Below are 21,040 nucleotides of genomic sequence, written 5' to 3'. Positions count from 1 at the left end.
TAATAGGCAGCTGCACTAGAAAAGGTGAAAATAACAGTGAAAAAATGAAATAGTGCTCTTACAATGTGGCATAGAGTGTATACAACCAACACAATAAATCATATAGTGATCCTGAACCACACAGTGGTGATAAAAAACATACAAAATAAATGCATCAAAAGTCCAGTTAAAAAAGCAATCTCTCAAAAGAATGCATAAGCGTGATAACACACAAAGAGTCTTTTAACCACTTTACCACCGGACGATTTTGCTGTCTTCCGTCCAGGCCACTTTTTGCGATTCGGCGCTGTGCGAATTTAACTGAAAATTGCGCGGTCGTGCGACGCCGTACCCAAACGAAATTTACGTCCTTTTTTTCCCACAAACAGAGCTTTCTTTTGGTGGTATTTGATCACCTGTGCGATTTTTACTTTTTGCGCTATAAACAAAAAAAATAGTGTTTATTTTGAAAAAATAACAATATTTTTCACATTTTTTTATATGAAATTCCCCCCCAAAAAAAATGTAAAAATCAAATTTTTTTTTAATTTTTGGCCAATTTGTTTTTTGCTACATATTTTTGGTAAAAAAAAATCACAATAAGCGTATTTTTATTGGTTTGCGCAAAAGTTATTGCGTTTACTAACAAAGGGAAAGATTTCTGTCATTTTTGGTGGTTTTTTTTATTAATGGCGGTGATCTCCGATTTTTTTTGCGGGACTGCGACATTGCGGCGGACAGATCGGACCCTTGACTGACATTTTTGACACTTTTGGGGGTACCAGTGACATTACTGCAGTAATCAGTGCTATATATATATGCACTGTTACTGTAAAAATGACACTGGCAGGGAAGGGGTTAATTTTATTGGAGAGGGAGGGGTTAATGTATGCCTGGTGCTTACTGACGTGTGGGGGGGGAGGTGACAGAGTGACACAGGGACAGATCCAGGGTTCAGCTATGCTGAACCCTGCAATCTGACCCTGCCTGTCACTTCAGAGATCCGCCCGCTGTGTTTACACACAGCAGGCGGATCTCCAGACTCGATCCCTGACGATCGGGTAAGAGCAGCGGCGATCGCCGCTGCTCCTCCCCTGGCCCGACTCCCGCTGTGACTGAAAACAGCGGGAGTGAGCCTCCGGCGGCGCGCGCACGCCGCCCACAAGGGTCTACGTCGCTGGATGGGAACGAGCCACTTTGCTGCAGTAGTAGCAAAGTGAGCGGGGGTAAAGTGGTTAAAGAAAGAAGTGTCTTCCATTGTTGGACCAATGTGAGACGACAAATCAATGAGACAAACGTGAATAAGATGGCCCCTAACAGACTGGTAACAAGAACCAGGTGCAATGAAATATAACCTCCACCCGTGCACAAAACTTGTCTGGTGTCACCCGAGTGGTATGCGTGGCTTCTTACCAGAATTCTAAAGAGGGTAGGCCTGGAACCTCTGTTGGTATATGGGTAGTGTGGACAGTTTCCAAAGTCAGCTTCCGACCATAAGGTATAGGTGTCTATCCCTTCCCCGGGGCGTATCACTCTCCTTTAAGGACCGAGGCTGGATATAGCTGTCTCAAATGAAGCTCCCCCAAAGTGGAAAGGAAAAATGGCCAATAGTGCGTTACCCTTATTAAAACACTTTATTTAAATGCGATATTACACTTACAAGGCATCAAATGGATAAGACAATAGGTTCCTGTAGCAGAACGTGGCCACCTGCAGCGCGGTCCACGTGGCGTGATGGTGTGGCAGCTCCCCCCCGACGCGTTTCTCCTTACTAGGCGTCAGCTGGGACTAGAGCAGCGAAGAAAGCATTCTTCATTTACTGCATTTTTTTTCTTTTTTTACACCTGCCTGAGACTTTTGCTCAGTACTGTTTGTAACTTTTCTTATTTTTCCCACGTTTTCCAGTTTAAGTAGACCAGTCACGAGGGGAATAAAGAGGTCCTCAGTACTTGTCACAGAGCTGAATCAAGCATGCAAACTCAGGAAGGGAACCCAGAAATGCTTCCGTGCTGGTTCTTTGCCATTGACTCATAGTATTGAAGCCAATGGATCAACATGATAGCCGGCATTTCCAGGAGGAGGGATCAGCAATTACAGACCACTATATTCCGCTAATGACATTTACGTAAAAAAGCCATAAAAGCTCAGCCTCCTGCCAGCAGGTGTGTGTTCAGCAGCAGGAAAAAAAATGACAATTAATCTTCAGAGGAGCGACTGAGCTGTCTGTGCAGAACTCACGGTTTACACCAGAGATAGAAAAGTCTAGTAACAGGAGACTCCAGGCAGTTTCAAGCCATAAAATACCTCTATAGTTAAAGAATATATTTGTGGTATACTGACGTCACATGTGCTTTGGGTGCAGAATCCTCAGTCCACCCAAAAAGGATATTTTATTTGGAGGTAGAATTGTGTGGGCTAAGTGAGTCTTATATGTCTTAGATATGCAGAACACTTTTTTTAAAGTCATCCGAGACAACGTTTTTTAAAAATAAAAGTTTAGCCAAGAGTTTGGCTTCAAGGCTAGAGGCTAGGAAGATCATTCCTGCTGTGTACCCCCACCTTTTGACACGACACTTTGCTTTCCCTGCACAAATCTGATTGCAACAAGACCTCTATACATTTAAAACCTCTGTCCCTGTACTTGTTGTAGTCCAAGACTTGTCTTAGGAAAAGGATTGAGTCTTCAAGGTCTCAGTGATACCTGCTCCCTTGTTTGAGGGTGGTTCACCCCAAGCAATTCAAATCCTATCACTTGCTCTTCAATAGATAATGATACATACTAATTTGAAGGTTGGGTAGTTGAGCAGAACTCTCAAACTTTGTTTTTAATGAATACATGGAATATACATCTGTAATGCCACTTGATTGCTGACAGATTACTAATGATACCCCTCACACCCCTGATGAAGGAGATATTCATTGGGAAGGCTAGGAAGGCTGTCCACAAGGTTTAAGAGAGTGTCTTTGGGAATGTTTGACCATTCTTCCAGAAGCCCCTTGGTGAGATCAGGCACTGACTGGAAAAGAAGGCCTGGCTCTCAGTCTCCACTCTAATTCATCCCAAAGATGTTCTATCAGGTTGAGGTCAAGACCAGTCAAGTTCCTCCACCCCAAACCTCCTCATCCATGCCTTTATGGACCTTGCTTTATGCACTGGTCCAAGTCATTTGGTGGAGAGGGATTATGGTGTGGGGTTGTTTTTCAGGGGTTGGGCTTGGCCCCTTAGTTCCAGTGAGGGGAACTCTTAAGGAATCAGCATACCAAGACATTTTGGACAATTTCATGCTGCCAACTTTGTGGGAACAGTTTGGGGATGGCCCCTTTCTGTTCCAACATGACTGTGCAACCAGTGTACAAAGCAAGGTCCATAAAGACATGGAAGAGTGAGTTTGGGGTGGAGGAACTTGACTGGCCTTCACAGACTCCTGACCTCAACCCGATAGAACACCTTTGGGATAAATTAGTGAGGAGGCTGCGAGCCAGACCTTCTCTCCAACATCCTGACCTCACAAATACACTTCTGGAAGAATGGTCAAACATTCCCATAGACACACTCCTAAACCTTGTGGACATCCTACCCAGAAAAGTTGAAGCTGTTATAGCTGGAAAAGGTGAGCCAACTCAATATTGAACCCTACAGACTAAGACTGGGATGCCAATTAAAGTTCATGTGCGTGTAAAGGCAGGTGTCCCAATACTTTTGGTAATATAGTGTATATATATATATGTACACACGGTATATATATATATATATATAGATCTATCTATCTATCTATCTATCTATCTATCTATCTATCTATCTATCTATCTATCTATATATATATATATATATATATATATATATATATATATATATATATATATATACTGTATTTTCTGGCGTATAAGACTACTTTTGAACCTCCAAAAAATCCCCCAAAAATGGAAGGTCGTCTTATACGCCGAGTATACTATCTCCAAGGTAACCTAAGTATAAGTATTACCGGTAGATCATGTAATAGGGAGGTCGTCTTATACACCCAGTCGTCTTATACGCCGGAAAATACGGTATATATATATATATATGTGCAAAATTGATTTATGCTTATTTTCTCATAATACCTATTGATGAATGCATATCTATGGGTCAGGTCTGAACGATAAAAAAAAAAAAACAGCATTCTATGTGGTTTAGATTTTATTTCAGTTTTTAATCTGGGGAGGGGGTGCTCAATGATAAACAGTTAGCCGCTAATGGGGAAATCTTTAAATTTACATATGTAATACAGTACTAATAAAATATGCTGCAGCAATATAAATTACATATTAAATCAAAAAATTACTTCAAAGAAAATATTAAAATAAACATTTCAAATATGTGCTCATATACACCGTAGACTCCATTTACATTGTTAGGAGGCTGTTGTTCCATTCATCTTTGAAGACAAGAGAGAATAATAAAAATGGAAATGACCATTAACATGCAGATTTACTGTATGTCTAGTTCTAATAATGCAAAACGTGTCTATTGGAATCCAACAGATTTTAATACCAGTTCTTGTTTAACAGGTTGAGTGACAATCCAGATTACCGTTATGGATCCAGACCAAGAGGGCTTTCATCACAACTATCTTCTTCAGGAAGACATCCATAACAAGGAGGAAATCAGTCAGGAAGAGAACATGAAGGAAGGGTTGAGGAATAGTAAGCAAAAGAAAGAGAACGCCACTATGAAAACCTTGAGTGAAAAAGAAAATATCCAACAAGATGAAGGTAACACCAGTGAGAGAAATGGCATTAACCAAGAGGATAAGAATATCAAGCAAGAAACGTCCCATCATGAAAACTGCAACCTAGAGGAGATGAAATTAAATCAAGAGGAGCACCCTGATGATGAAGAGAATGTTAAACAAGAAGAGCGGCTCAAATATATTGAGAATATCACAAATCAGGAAAATGAGGTGAATAATAAAGAGGAGGAGATCATCAGTCAAGAAGAGGAGGTCAGTAATAAAGAGGAGAAGATTATCAGTCGTGAAGATGAGGTTAATAAACAGGACGAGATCATTAATCAAGTAAATGAGGTTAATAATAAAGAGGAAAAGATCATCAATCAAGAAGTAAAGTTCAACAATAAAGAGGAGGAGATCATCAGTCAAAGAGAGAAGGACTATAAAGAGGAGGAGCTCATTAATGAAGAAGAGGAGGTCAACAATAAAGAGGAGAAGATCATCAATCAATACATAAAGGTCAACAATAAAGAGGAGGAGATCATCAGTCAAGGAGAGGGGGTAAATAATAAAGAGAAGCAGATCATTAGTCAAGATGAGGAGGGTAATATTAAAGAGAAGATCATTATTCAAGAAGAGATGGGCTATAAAGAGGAGGAGCTCATTAATGAAGAAGAGGCGGTCAACAATAAAGAGGAGAAGATCACGAACCAAGAGATAAAGATCAACAATAAAGAGGAGGAGATCATCAATGAAGAAGAGGAGGTTAACTATAAAGAGGTGGAGCTTATTAATGAAGAAGAAGAGGTTAACAACAAAGAGGAAAAGATCATCAATCAAGAAATAAAGGTCAACAATAAAGAGGAGGAGATTGTCAGTCAAGAAGAGGAGATTAATATTAAAGAAGAGGAGATCATTATTCAAAAAGTGAAGGTCAACAAAAAAGAGAACAATAAAGAAGAGGAGATAATCAATCAAGAACCAAGGGTTGACAATAAGGAAGATGATATTCTAAATCAGGAAAAGGAGGTTGACATAAAAGAGGAGATAAACATATATCAAGAACATTTCCTTAACAATAAAGAGAATGGGATTATGAAAGAAGAGGAGCTCAATAATAAGGAAATCATTACTAAGGATGAGGAAAATGTCAACCTAGAGGAAAATATGTTCGGTTATGAGAAAAAAAATAGTCAACAGAATCTCAGCCATGAGTGGGAGATCAATGATGAAGAGAAGATCATTCATGAAGAAGAAATCACCACTCTTGAAGAAAAGGAAATCACCCAACAAAACATCAGTCTGGAAGAGGAAAGTATAAGTCAAGAGGATGAGAACTTTACCAAGAACAACAATTACGAGGATGACATTAACAAAGGAAATGCAAATCAAGAGACAGAAAACCTCAATCAAGAGAACATTAATCAAGAGAAGGAAATCAATTATAACAAGGAGGAGGGCATTAATGAATGCAATACAGAGCCATCAAACCTCAATCAAGAGAGCATTTATCCAGAGCAAGAGAAGATCAATCATGAACAGCTGATAATCAGTCATGAGACAGAGAAAGAATTAGGTCAACAGAACATAAATCAAAAGGAGGAGAACATAATTCAAGAAGAGGAGAACATCAGTCATGAGGAGGAGGTAGCCAATCATAAGGAAGAAAATATTGGTGAACATAACATTAGTCAAGAAGATGACATTTCAGATGAAGTTGATAACATCATTCAAGAGGAGAACATAAAGAACAAGGCACCAAATCTTAGTCAAGAAAATGGGTACTTCAATAAGGACCACACTAGTAGAGAAGATGAGAGTACCAGTATACAGAATGGGAATGCCAATCAAGAGGACACCAAACCAGAGGAAGTCACAACTCAAGAGAAAGAGGACACTGCTCAAGAGAAGGAGAACATCAATGAGAGGGAGAGCAGCAGCCCAGAAACAGAGAACGTTAATGAGGGACAAAATACCAGACAAGAGGAGGAGAACATTAGTAAAGAAACCGTCAATCAAGAAGAGGAAAATATCAACCAAGAGAAGATGGAGCAAATCAGTGAAGAGAAAGTGGATACACTAAAAGAAGAAATAATAGAGAACATGCAAAATGCAGTTATTCCAGCATCAGAATCTACCTCTAAAGACTTTCTAGACCATCATCAGGAGGATAATTTGAACATTTTAGAGTCATCAGATCTAGAAGAATATTTCTGGGGCCGTAAGTACTTTATAATGTTCTCTTTTTGTGTTGTCTTAAAGTGGTAGTAAAGCCTTGTCTGACATTTTTACCTACAGGAAAGCTAATATTAAAGCTTACCTGTAGGTAAAATGAATAGTGCCCTGAAGGAATGTCATACCCGTGCTGCTCCTTCAAAACTCTGTGCTTTGAAGACTGGGTGAAGAAGGAAGCCCTGTCATCAATGACAGGGCGCCACTGGCGGGCTTCGTTTAAGGTAAGTACTTCATAATGTGCTAGTATGCGATGCATACTAGCATATTATGATATTAAATTGCAGAGGGAAATCTTTTTTTCCTCCAGAACCTTTACTACCGCTGTATTGATTTTATCAATACATTATAATAACTGATGATAGACTTTATTACACTTTTCTGTATCTTCTCATGATGTCAGATAGAACAGCATCAAGTAGCACTGGTGACTTTGAATACACAAACCCATTTCCTGCAGATCTTTTGGAATGTGAGCTCTTGCAGGAGCACTTTGCAGGAGATTTAGTAAAACTGAAGCACTCAGAATCTGGTGCAGCTGTGCATGTTAGCCAATCAGTTTCCAACTTCAGCTTCTGCAGTTAAGCTTTGGCAATAAAACCTGGAAGCTGATTGGTTTCTATGCAGAGCTGCACCAGATTTTGCATTCTCCAGTTTTAGTAAATCAATCCCCTTGTGTTAACATTGATAGCGAGAAGGAGGTGGGGTGAGATTGTCTTTCTATTAGTGGATCATGGGTAGCTTTAAGTATATCTAAAGCCTCTATCTGTTTTGCCTTGCTGTTTGTGTCCCCACTAGAGAGATTCACCCTCTCTATTTGTCCCAGGGATTTCACTTGGTACAGAAGTTTATCAGAAATCCATGGCTCTACAGTTGTTACTAGAAAAGGAATGGAGAAGGAATCTTCCAATGGAGACACCCGTTTAAGTGACAATTCTATAAGTGGGAATTTCCCTATACTTTAGAGAGATATCCACTCACGTACCTGTTTTTCATTGTGTAACAAAAAGTGAAAGGGAAACCTCCCCACTGGACACAGACAGAAAAAAAACAAGGCTGTTCAGCACGCTGACCAGTGGCGGCTGTTGCTCTGTAATTTGTGGGGGGGGGGGGCGGCAAACTAATGCACCCCCCGGTTCAGGGCCGGCCTTAGGTGTTCAGGCGCCCTGTGCGAGCTAATCCTGTGGCAGCCCCCCCCCCCCACGCGCATGCGTCCCCCCTGCACATTTTCTTGCACCTTTTTTGCACTTTATTTGACTTTTCGTTTTTATGATCACTAATAACTTAGCCCCCCTTACATTAGAGACCCCCCCTTACATTGGAGACTCCCCCTTACATCAGAGACCCTCAAAGAGCCCCCTCTTACATCAGAGACCCTCACAAAGCCCCCCTCCTTACATCAGAGACCCTCAGAGCCCCTCTTACATCAGAGACCCTCACAGAGCCCCCCCCCTTACATAGGAGGCCCCCCTTACATCAGAGACCCTCACGGAGGCAACCCTTACATCAGAGACCCTCACAGAGGCCCCCTTACATCAGAGACCCTCACAGAGACCCCCTTACATCAGAGACCCTCACAGAGGCCCCCCCTTACATCAGAGACCCTCACAGAGGCCCCCCTTACATCAGAGACCCCCTTACATTTGAGACCCCCACAGAGCCCCCTTACATCAGAGACCCCCACAGAGCCCTCCTTACATCAGAGACCCCCCACACATCAGAGACCCCCAACAGAGCCCCCTTACATCAGAGACCCCCCCACACAGAGCCCCCCTTACATTAGAGACCCCCCACACAGAGACCCCCTTACATCAGAGACCCTCACAGAGGCCCCCCCTTACATCAGAGACCCTCACAGAGGCCCCCCTTACATCAGAGACCCCCTTACATTTGAGACCCCCACAGAGCCCCCTTACATCAGAGACCCCCACAGAGCCCTCCTTACATCAGAGACCCCCCACACATCAGAGACCCCCAACAGAGCCCCCTTACATCAGAGACCCCCCCACACAGAGCCCCCCTTACATTAGAGACCCCCCACACAGAGCCCCCCTTACATTAGAGACCCCCCACACAGAGCCCCCTTACATAAGAGACCCCCCACACAGAGCCCCCCTTACATCAGAGACCCCCCCACACAGAGCCCCCCTTACATCAGAGACCCCCCCACACCAGAGAGCCCCCCCACACAGAGCCCCCCTTACATCAGAGACCACCCACATCAGAGACCCCCCTCACAGCACCCCTCTTACATCAGAGACCCCCCCACACACAGAGCCCCCCTTACATTTTTTGCAGGAGAGAGACCTTACTTACCTCACTGTCTGCAGCTTTTCTTTTTTCTTTAAACTTCCCGCCCACACATCCCTGGGGAGTCTGGGCGGGGCAGACCCAGGAGGAGAAGGGGTGGGAGGAGGAGGAGAAGGGGCGGGAGGAGAAGGAGCTGACGATCTCTCCTCTGGCGTCCCTGCAGAGAGGAAAAGGGATCTGTCAGCGGCGGTGGATCGGAGGCTGAGCTGTGTGAGATACATAGCTCAGCCCTGCTGCTATAGGAGACCGAGGCATAGCCGCACAGTGGGAGGTAAGCAGTGGCGGCCTATGTTAACCCTGACCAGGCCGCGGTTGCCGCTTACCTCCCGCTGTGCGGCCTGATCATCTGCAAACTGTGATGGCCGCACGGCGCCCCTGTTGCCCATGGCGCCCTGTGCGGCTGCACAGCTCGCACACCCCAAAGGCCGGCCCTGCCCCGGTTGGTCGATCAGTCGGCAGGCAACACATTCCCTCCTCCCCGAACGGCTGCCTCCTTACCTCCTCCTTCCTCCTGTCTGAGCCGGGGAGTGCTGGATGGCTGAGCCACTGCGCTGCTCCTCCAGCCGTGTGTCTTCTGCCTCTTCCTGGCCACTGGCCAGTAAGATCGCTTCTCCTTTTGGCCAATCAGGAAAGGGGGTCTCACAACCGTCTTCCTGATTGGCTGGGAGGAGAGTCAGTGTGACAATAGCGAATACTCATTCGCTATTGCCATACAACTGGGTGGGCTCAGGGCGCAGTGTTCTGCGCCCCAAGCCCACCCTTTTTTGAAGCCTATTAGAGCCTCTGGCTCTAATTGGTGCTTAAAAAAAATCCCCTATTGGAATCCATGCGTCCGGTGCCCTGCATGTAGATTAGGGGGCCGGACGCATGGATGGGGGGGCGGCGCCCCTATGCCCCCAATGGATGGGCCGCCACTGACGCTGACCCTAGGTTCACATCTGGGTGGATTTGTAGGCCACTTTTGCACAGGGACGGCAACCCTTTCATTTTAATGGGCTGACATGCTTGCGTTTCCCACAAAAAAAAAGTTCATGCACCATTTTTGAAACGCAGCAGCCAGGAAATCCTGTGGTGCTTTTGCACCATGTAAGTCCCCTGCAGTTCCTGCACCCGCAAACGTGCTTCTGTTTAAGATGCATGGAGGGGCTGTTAGGAATGAATAGCAGCCCCGTAAATCTCTAAAGAGCAGCACGTTTTGGCAGCAGGGGATTGCGGGTGTGGGAGCAGCTGAGATTCCAACACCTGCAACCACCCCTCATAGTGTAAACCTAGGGTTAAACATCCTTATTCTGACCCTAAAATATTATTTCAGATTTTTACACGTATCAATTCCTTTTCTGATCTGAAAGCAGGCATCATGTCCACCGAATAAAGCCAGCCACAAATGAATCGAATCTTTGCCTGTTCCATCTATGGGCCGGTTGGTTGTACTGAAGTTGATCCTTCCCGTGGTGGAAGGAAGGAAAAAGTGCATAATCTATGGGCTGCTTAGGTTTTTTTCCTTGCCTCTGAGACAAAGGATGCCAATAAGTGTTCCTTTAAGGTGTTGCCTGGCCAACCACCGATAAACCGCTGATAGCACTTACAATTCAGTATGACAAATGACAAATTCAGCCGCTGACAAAAAAAAAAAAAAGAGGGGAAAACAAGAGCAAAGATATACAGTATCTCACAAAAGTAAATACACCCCTCCCATTTTTGTAAATATTTTATTATATCTTTTCATGTGACAACACTGAAGAAATGACACTTTGTGAGTAGTGAGTGTACAGCTTGTATAACAATGTAAATTTGCTGTCCCCTCAAAACAACTCAACACACAGCCATTAATGTTAAAACCGCTGGCAACAAAAATGAGTGCACCCCTAAGTGAAAATGTCCAAATTGGGCCCAAAGTGTAAATATTTTGTGTGGCCACCATTATTTTCCAGCACTGCCTTCACCCTCTTGGATATGGAGTTCACCAGAGCTTCACAGGTTGCCACTGGAGTCCTCTTCCATCTTCCACTCCTCCATGATGACATCACGGAGCTGATGGATGTTAGAGATCTTGCGCTCCTCCACCTTCCATTTGAGGATGCCCCACAGATGCTCAATAGGGTTTAGGTCTGGAGACATGCTTGGTCAGTCCATCACCTTTACCCTCAGCTTCTTTAGCAAGGCAGTGGTCATCTTGGAGGTGTGTTTGGGGTCGTTATCATGTTGGAATAAGGGTTTGGTGTTAAGTTTAAGGTCATCTATCCAGTTTATGCCATAGCTTGCCCAGTCAAGAGTGGGGATATCAGTTATGTAGAGGTGCAGTATGCTAATAGTAAGTTTTATTTGTTCAGGATGCGCGGATTTTGGAGTGATTTGGCATAGATCACTCCATGCCAACAGGCATGGGATGGGAGTAGTGATAAACAGTAATGAGAGGGAAATGGCTCACAAATTCTGTTAAAGCAGGCTCTGGGCCGTCGCAGATGACTATAATGTCACCAATATACCTCCCATAAAAAATTATATGGGAGGTATAGGGATTGTTATGCCAGATGTAGTTGACCTCCCAGAGCCCCATTGTGAGGTTAGCATAGCTGAAGGCAAAATTTGCCCCCATCGTTGTGCCGTTGACCTGTAGATAGAAGTTGCCGTCAAATTTGAGATAATTGTGATTCAAGCAGAACTTGGTCACGTCTACTATAAATTGTGGTTGTTGTGGATTGAGAGTCATATCCTATATGAGAAATTCAGAGACAGCTCGAAGTCCTACATTATAGGGAATAGACATGTAAAGTGGATTAACATTTAGGGAAGTCCACAAGTATGTAGGTTCCCAAGTGTAATGTTCTAGTTGTTCTAGAAGGTGAACTCCATCCTGGATATATGAGAGTAAGCCTTGTGCCAATGGCTGAAAAAACTGGTCTATATATTGTGAGAATGGATTGGTAATGCTGTCCATGGCAGCTACTATTGTTCTACCAGGTGGATTTTCTTTGTTTTTATGTATTTTTGGAATATGGTAGAAATACGGTGTGGAATAGAAATCCCTATTGAAAAAACAGAATTCTTGTTTGTTGATGATACCTGCTTCCTTTGCCTGTGTGGTTAGGGATTTGGCCTCTAGAATAAAGGCTGATAGGGGGTCAGTGTGCAATTTCTTGTATGTGATAGTGTCCAATAGTAATCAATGGGCCTCTGTAAGGTAATCTGTCCTATCTTGGACCACTACACTCCCACCCCTTTCTGCAGTTTTGATGACCAGATTGTGATCAGTGGTAAGATCTTTTAAAGATTATTGTTCACTTTCACTTTTGTTGACCATTCTTTGGTTAAGTCCGATGATAAAAATGGACATGTTTTGAGAACCCTTAGGCCCCGAGGAGAGATTATATTAAAAATGTACTGGGTGAGAAAGAATTTGTTCGACCATTGGTTGTTGGCAGAGGTAATAAGTTGTTCAATTTACCTAAAGGTAGTACAGCACATATGTAATTGATTGGAAGGAACCATGAACTGAGATTTGAAAAAACCTGATGGGAAATATGCGTATAAGTTTATCAAGAATGCCATATTTGGCTGATTCTATCCGATGTATCTACTCCATGTGGAAATACATGAATTGAAAAAAAATAATAATTTAATTAATTTGGATAAGAAGTAATATTGTACAGAAAATACGTATTTGCACTTTATAAAAAATAACCTTACATGATGAGACTACATGTTTATGAGCATAGAAGACCATACATAATGATCAAAAATAATGATCAAAACCACAGGGCAGCATACCAACAATTATTGCAGCTCAATGTTCTTCTTTAGCCAACATAACAAAATAGGACAAAAATATTGGTGCAAAAAAGGAGATATGACTGATCCCCACTGGTAACGATCGTGATAATAAATAGTAAAAAAAGTAAAAAACTATTTAGTCCATGAGACAATCCATAATACAAGTCCATTTGCAGGCTTCTTTTAGGTGGCAGCTCAGTGTGCAAGAAAGAGGAAGCTTGTGGATAGCTGGGAAAAAAACACAAGCACCATCTAAGTGTAGCATATGAAGTTTATAAACAGCTTAGTAGAAATGTACTCACAATGACAAGCCATATGTTTGGCATTGAAACAGTGCTGCAAGATATCCCTATTTGGCAAAACTGAGTCAGGATGGCCTCAGTGGCTTAGCCTCAGGAGGATGCGGCCAGTGGACGCTGGCACTTCCTAGAACAATGGGGCGCTCGCACGGCTCACCCTGACGTCACTTCCAGGTGCAGGGAGATCAGATCAGCCACCTTTGATTTCAGCCAATTGATGTCATCACTGTGACGGTCATGGGCATCAACCACATTGTTGAAGGATGTGATAGAGTTACTCATACCCTCTTCTAAGTGGTTAACTCTATCACCTAAATCTTGTATCGCAGCTGAGAACTTATGAAAACATTTTTGCATATCTGTTTGTAAAGAGGATTGCAGAGACCAGAGCATTTCTTTGAGCACAACTTCTGAGACTGTCTGACCTGTTGTGATGAAGGCTGAAAAAGGATCCCCTTGGGATGGTGCTGCCGGTGCTGTGTCATCCAGGGCGCCCATACCGATACAGGGGCTTGTGGTGGGGCCATCTCCAGATTCCATTCTAGGCCTTGATTTTACAGGGATTACGGTGGTGGGTGGAGAGGCTCCCCCAGCCAGAACACAGCAGTCAATCATTGGCTTAGAGCACTGATCGGATACCAATTAGCAGACCTTTTTTGGTCATGCCCCTTTGACAGAAGCCGGCTTCTGTTGGACCGGCTGCCGTACATACGGGTTAAATGTTGGCCAGTTTCTATTTAACCGGCCGATACAGTCCAATATTCAGCCCATGTTTACAACTTTAGTCTGGTCAAAAAATGTGCAAATTTTGGCTGGTTCTTGATAAACCGAACAGAAATGGTTTCTCTCCCTGCCAACATCTTTAGATTTCTTTTCTTTTAGACTGTAGCATGTAAAAAAATAAATAAATAAATAAAAAATCATTGTATGGCCAGCCTTAGGAAATAAGCAGGTGGAAATTTCTTTCAATTTTACCTAAATATACAGCATAGCTCTTTAGAAATAAAGTGAATTTGAATATAATGTAGAATACTGAATTATATAATGCATACTGTATTTTTCTCTTTCACAGCTAAAATAAAAAATTTTGATGACAAACTGAGGGAATTAAACCTGGTGAAGTTCCGGACATCAAAGCTCAGTCTAAGGGAAGTTCTGAAGATTGGCCAAGAAGATCTAAAGAACACTGTCCCTCAGAGGACAGAGGACGTACCCTGGCGATTCCTACAGAGCCTCATGGCCTTAAACAGTACAGCAAGAAACACACGGCTTAATCAGTCACTGTGTACAAAACAAAACACAATGCAAGATGAAGATTTGGATTTTATGGAAGATATAGACATGTCAACTTCCATTCATCCTCTGGATGTTCTTTGCCTTCTTCTGAATTGTTCAGACAGTTTTCTGAAACAAGAGATTGTGACTAAAATGTCCATGTGCCAGTTTGCACTTCCTTTTCTGCTTCCCGCTGGGGAAGGGTTTCATATAACTTTCATGCTGTGGGCAATGAGGGATATCGTGAAGAGATGGAGACCCCAGTCATTAGCAAACATTAAAGGATGCAAGGAAGACAACTTGGTCAATATACCCATGCCTGTTTTCTCTTTTGCTAGACTGGGAAGGTGTACTCTTTCAAAATCCAGAATTCTAAATCAAATCCTAAGTCCAGTCCAACAACACCATGATATTTTCGTCCATCAGAACATGGAAGGGGCAAATATTGCAAGGGAAGTCTCTGATGGTTTGGTTGAAATCTCGTGGTTCTTTCCCGCAGGAAGTGAACTCTTGGACCTGTTTCCAGAACCAGTCGCAGTGACAAATCTCCGGGGTGATCTAGAATCTAACTGGACTCAATTCAACTTTCTAACAAAAGTATCCTCAGCTGTGTTCATATTTATTGAAACTATGGATGATCAAAGCTATAGCATTCTATCCAACATTGAGGAATCAAACACAAACTACTTCATAATCCTTGCTCCTTCTTCGAGATGTATAAGCGTAGAGACCCAGAACCACATAAAGATGTTATACCCCATTTTGAAAATCAACAGAAAAAATGTTCTGGTGAAGAACAACTCCATTAACGATGCAGAACTTGTAAAGAAGCTGCAGCTGATTATATCAGATTTAATTAAATCTTCCCCTTATTACATCGCCCTAGAGGAGATGTCTCACATAGCCGCAGATCTAGGCATACGCATTGACGAGGGTTCAGAAGAACAACAAAATACAAGGACACTTGCACTGGAAATTATCAAGAGTGTGAAAGATGTTGTGCAGTACAAGAATGAAACAATGGTACTTCAAGGAGAATACTGGAAACAGTTGGCCAAAATCGAAAAAGAAATGTGTCGAATGAAAGGACTGGGTAGTGAGAAAGCGGAGGATTACAGAGCAAAGCTAGTAAAGAAATGTGCTGGACTTAGGAGGCAACAAAATGAGTGTAGCATGCCTGATGGAATACTCACATTTATAGCTGCACTCAACAACCTACCACGTATTCAGAAACATTATTTTCTGAAGTGGATGAAGCTCTACCTCGATTCAGTCACTAGAAATCATCTTTTAGCACTCCAAGCTGAGTATAAAGAGCAGTACTTTAAAGTTAACCCCAATGTAGACAGACTGAAAGAACTAGATCAAATCATTATGAACAGCTCACTAGGAGTAGAACATTTCATTCGAGAAGTTGGCCAATTTTATGAAGCTGAACACTTTCTATCAAATGGATGTACAAGTAATCAAGAGCTTTATAAAGTACCAAGTGTTGCTGCTGATCTGTTGTTGGATGGGTTCCCATTGGAGCTAATTGATGGAGATGCCTCAAACATCCCTATGCAGTGGATAACTGATGTCCTGACAGAGTTGGATGCCAAGACAGGGGGACAATGCAGAATTAAAGTGATCACTGTACTAGGAGTTCAAAGTACGGGCAAATCCACCCTTCTCAACACCATGTTTGGTCTGCAGTTTCCAGTGGCCAGTGGGCGATGCACACGAGGGGCCTTCATGACTCTTTTAAATGTGAAAAGCAACTTAGTGGATGACCTTGGGTGTGAGTTCATTCTGGTAATTGACACAGAGGGGCTGAAAGCTCCTGAGTTGGCTTCTGTTGAAGATAGTTATGAGCATGACAATGAGTTGGCAACCTTTGTGGTTGGGTTGAGCGACATTACTATAATTAACATGGCCATGGAAAATACAGCAGAAATTAAAGATATTTTGCAGATAGTGGTCCATGCATTTTTGAGGATGAAAGAAATAGGTAAAAAGCCCAACTGCCAGTTTGTTCACCAAAATGTTAGCGATGTGTCTGCTCATGACAAGAACATGAGAGACAGGCAGAAACTCCTGGAACAGTTAGATGAAATGACCAAAGTAGCTTCTAGAATGGAAGAAAAAAGTAACATGGCCAAGTTTTCAGATGTCATGGACTACGATCTTGAGAAGCACAGCTGGTATATTCCCGGATTTTGGCATGGAGTTCCACCAATGGCTTCAGTAAATACAGGGTACAGTGAAAAAATTTTTGAACTAAAGAGGCAACTATTTGAAACCATGAAAAGGCAGCTAGAGTCCAGAAGTTCTCAGAGTATATCTGATTTTATCAAATGGATAAAGAGTTTGTGGAACGCGGTAAAGTATGAGAAATTTATTTTTAGCTTCAGAAACAGCCTGGTGGCCGAGGCCTACAATCAACTATCAATGAAATACTCAGAACTGGAGTGGAATTTTCGTAAGAGAATGCACACGTGGATTAACGAGGCTGAAAATGAGATCTTAAATCAGCCGGCTTCTGAGCTTGAAACTGAAATTTGGGCTGGCATAAAAGCGGACATGTATCAAGTTTTACAAGAAGAAGAGAAAGTCATGCTGGAAGCTCTAGAAGAATACTTTGAGAGTGGGAACAAATATGTACACCTTGTAGAGAGATACAGGGAAGATTTCTTTAGGAGTGCAACGACACTTAAGAATGAAGTTGAAGACAATCTAACTGTCAAATGTGAAGAAGCTATACGCATACAGAAAGGGAAACATGAAATACAGTTTGTTCAGAACAGCTATCTGAGGATCATTGAAGATAAAGCCACCAGCCTTTTGGACAACTGTAAGAATGCAAAACATCAGCTTAGCGATGAGGAACTAAAATCTGAGTTTGAGGTCATGTGGAATAAAACGATATCTGGGTTACAGTTTGGCAGTTTAAAAAAGCACAACGTCAGCCAAGAAATGATTGACCAACTCAGGAAAGACATGAGGCACAAAGCGGGTTACATTAACGAAAAGTTGAATGAAGTAAAAACTTTAGATGACTATGGACAAAACGGGCTGGACTTGGATAAGGAATACACTCAGAGCAGTTGGTATGAAAATATGCCAGAGGGGAATAATGAGGATTACTGGAATAAGGTGAACAGTCTTGTGACTTCTTTGAAAGAGCAGTGCAATCAGTACGTCATAGAGCAAGTAAACACAATGAAAGATTACGATCAAACATATTGCCAAGAACTCCTAAATTTTGTTAACGAAAGACTCAATGAGGAAGAGGTCAGGAGTCTTCATCTCACGCCATTGTTCGAGCTGGATCTGAAGCTTCTCCTACTAGGTCAAGCTGCCCCAGTCTTTCAGAAGAAGCACAATATTTTTTTCCAGGAAAATAATGTGAAGTCCTACCTTGATAAAATAAAACCTCAGTACTTCTCCACATTTAAGAATGTCTACCAGGAGAAAGATGAGTCTAAAGTCAGAGCCCAGAAATTCTGCGAGGTGTGCCTAAAGCCAGCTCTTACAGACTATGTGTACAAACATTTGGGTGGTGAAATTGTGAACGACGTACTAACCAGTAAAGATTCGATCAGGTACAGCAGTAGAACCTTCTTCCAATACACTTTGCTCGAAGAGCTTTTGGATGACCACAATTTCACCAGTTACATAAAATACAACAACCAATACGAGACCTTCGTAAAAAACTGGATAGTCAAATTTATCACCAACAAATATAAGGATTCCACCTCCCTTGAATCGTTAAAATCAAATATTCTTGCCTGCATCTTGAAAAAGGTAAGACAAACCCTGAAAGATCCAAGAGTACGAGAAACACCTAATGTTTCCCAGTGTTTAAAAACATTTTGCGCAATATTAAAGAAAGATTTGGTCATTGTGCAGAACGAGATGAAAGTGATTACGTTTCAGAACGATGCGAGTCCTGTCCAGTTTTCGGTTGACATTGTAGAGTTCCTGGAAGGGGTCGAAAAAGAAATTACCACCGAAATGAAACATTTTACTATTGAATATGTGCTGAACAAGAAAACTTTTAAACCGCAAGATGTATTGTTTAGGAAGGTCTTTGGATGTGGTAAGCAGTGTCCATTCTGTAAAGCCCCCTGTGAGGCCGGTGCCACTAATCACAAAGAGCACTTTGCATCGGTCCATCGGCCTCAAGGTTTAGGAACGTACCGCTGTACAGAATCCAAAGCTCTCTCGCATTCCATATGTACCACCGATGTGGTTGGTAACACAACGTTCCTAAATTCAGACACTGACTGGAAGCCATGTCTTTACAAAGAATACCGCAAAGTTTATCCTGATTGGACAATACAGCCCGATGCCACCATTGGAGCCTCCAATTACTGGAAATATGTCTTCAAGGAGTTTAATAAACAGTTTTCAGATTACTACAATGGCAAGCCAGCTGAACTACCGGAGGACTGGTATCAAATCACCAAAGAGCAGGCTCTTCAAAATCTAAAGGAATCTTTCAATATGAACTAAATTGCAACATATTATCTGATTTTAGGTTCCAATGAAACACAGGACAAATAACATGGGATTGAATAAACAAAGTAAAGAGCCTATCAACCCAAGGAGTTCCTTTTTCATCCTTACAATTCCTGAGCATACAGGTCAATCTGGACAGTAAGACCTCAAGACTGCTCACAGCTTGGTACTCTGGGAGCACCTAATCTAAAATCTAAGCTAAGGCAGGGGAAAGATTCTTAGCTCTTTCTAGAAGTCTCACTGCAGTTTAATTACATACACCAGTCATTCAAAGAGAAAAAATTCACATCACAATCTACTAATACCCAACCACAGTTTACAGCATAGGAATGATGTCTTGAAGAAAAAGAGACAAGAGGCTGTGGTCCCCAACTCTGGAAGCCATGAAAGACCAGCTGTGATAAAACTACTTAAAATTCTAATTTCATTGAACATACGGGCAGAAAATATGAAGGGTGGGGAAAAATGTCCTCCCTCCAACCACCAGCTTCTATGAACAATTCAGAGATGTTTTATATTCCTTGTATGTAACATACTAAAAGTCGTGGTTGCACAGTGCTTAAGTTCCTCACTTATTGTGCAACCGCAAATAAATTCCCTGTTTTTTTGTACACTTTAACATACAAAAGTAGGGGGGAACACCCAAAACTCCAAGGCACACAGGAACAGAGTCTAAAGATATGGCAGGAGGATCTTGCTGTTGGGTTTTCTAAGGCATAATGGAAGCCTAACCAAAAAAAAAAAACACTTTTGGGAGGACCGATCCTTTAAAGATGATGTAATTTATAAAAAAAACTTTTAAAACATGTATTGTAACACCATGAGTGAGGTCAGACAATAGCACCTCCCATGTATTTAGATACTGAGGGACCTCTTGAAGGGCATTTGGTTATTTTCTAATTGTGAGCTACAGCAAAGTCTACAATCAACTATGCAGCTGATTGATCGAAGAAGATAAAAACTGGAGGATTCAATGGTGCCCATTCCAAAAAAAAAACATATTTAAGTTGTTGGATACATTAGTGGGTTGTGGAGGGGGAGAAATTGGCTTTCTATAAAGATCTATAATATATTGGCACCTTCCCCATAGGCGTAAAAATGTAGAAAAAGGAGGGGGTTCCTAAGTCTACCCGTGTGGGCAGAAATAGAACCAAAGGGGATTTAAATGTGCCACTGAAAGAGATATTTTATAAAGGATTATACTCTCTTAAAATTGATAACAAAATTTATTCAATATACATTAAAAACAGACTTATATACAGAACATTACAATATATGTGATTGTAACAGATAATACATATATCGTAATCACATATATTGTAATGTTCTGTATATAAGTCTGTTTTTAATGTATATTGAATAAATTTTGTTATCAATTTTAAGAGAGTATAATCCTTTATAAAATATCAGTTTCAGTGGCACATTTAAATCCCCTTTGGTTCTATTTCTGCCCACACGGGTAGACTTAGAAACCCCCTCCTTTTTCTACATTGTTGGATACATTCTCCCTCCTCCAGTCTTTACAGGGTCCATAAGATGCAAATACCAAGTCAAATCCAGACACTTAAAGTGCTAGAATTAAAATAAATAAATTTAATGATTTGTATTAATTTGTCTATTTTATATCTGCCTGGGGTTGAGATTTAATTTGGATTTAACCCATTCAGGTACTTGAAGTTCATGAATTAAAATAGATACATTTAATAATATATTTATGAATACAATTTATGTCTATTATATCTGCTTGGACTTCAGCTCTAAAGTGTATTCCACCCATGTGGAGCCAATATTATTTAAACCTTGTAAGTATAATTATAAGGGGTAAATTCACCAAATGTGGAAGGTAGACTGAGAGTTGGCCTTGCCACTTTAACACTTTTTAATTCAATTTTTTTTATATAAATATATAAATAGATGGGTCACATCTGCCTTTGATTTGTCTGGTTGGGGGTGCTCTGACCT

General features: G+C 41.7%; 1 protein-coding gene across 1 annotated transcript; it reads left to right on the top strand.

The window, feature by feature from the left end:
• Nucleotides 1–4,553: 4,553 nt before the first annotated feature.
• LOC309558485 (interferon-induced very large GTPase 1-like) lies at nt 4,554–19,124 on the top strand (the record flags this gene model as incomplete). Its single annotated transcript, XM_082261556.1, has 2 exons — nt 4,554–6,909; nt 14,373–19,124. The coding sequence occupies 2 exons, from the start codon at nt 4,554–4,556 to the stop codon at nt 19,070–19,072; spliced, it is 7,056 nt and encodes a 2,351-aa protein (XP_082117682.1). The 3' UTR covers nt 19,073–19,124.
• Nucleotides 19,125–21,040: the final 1,916 nt, after the last annotated feature.

The sequence above is a fragment of the Pelophylax lessonae genome, assembly GCF_965119305.1.
Source record: "Pelophylax lessonae genome assembly, chromosome: 6".
Lineage (NCBI taxonomy): Eukaryota > Metazoa > Chordata > Amphibia > Anura > Ranidae > Pelophylax > Pelophylax lessonae.
This window is presented reverse-complemented; position numbering and strand designations above follow the sequence as displayed.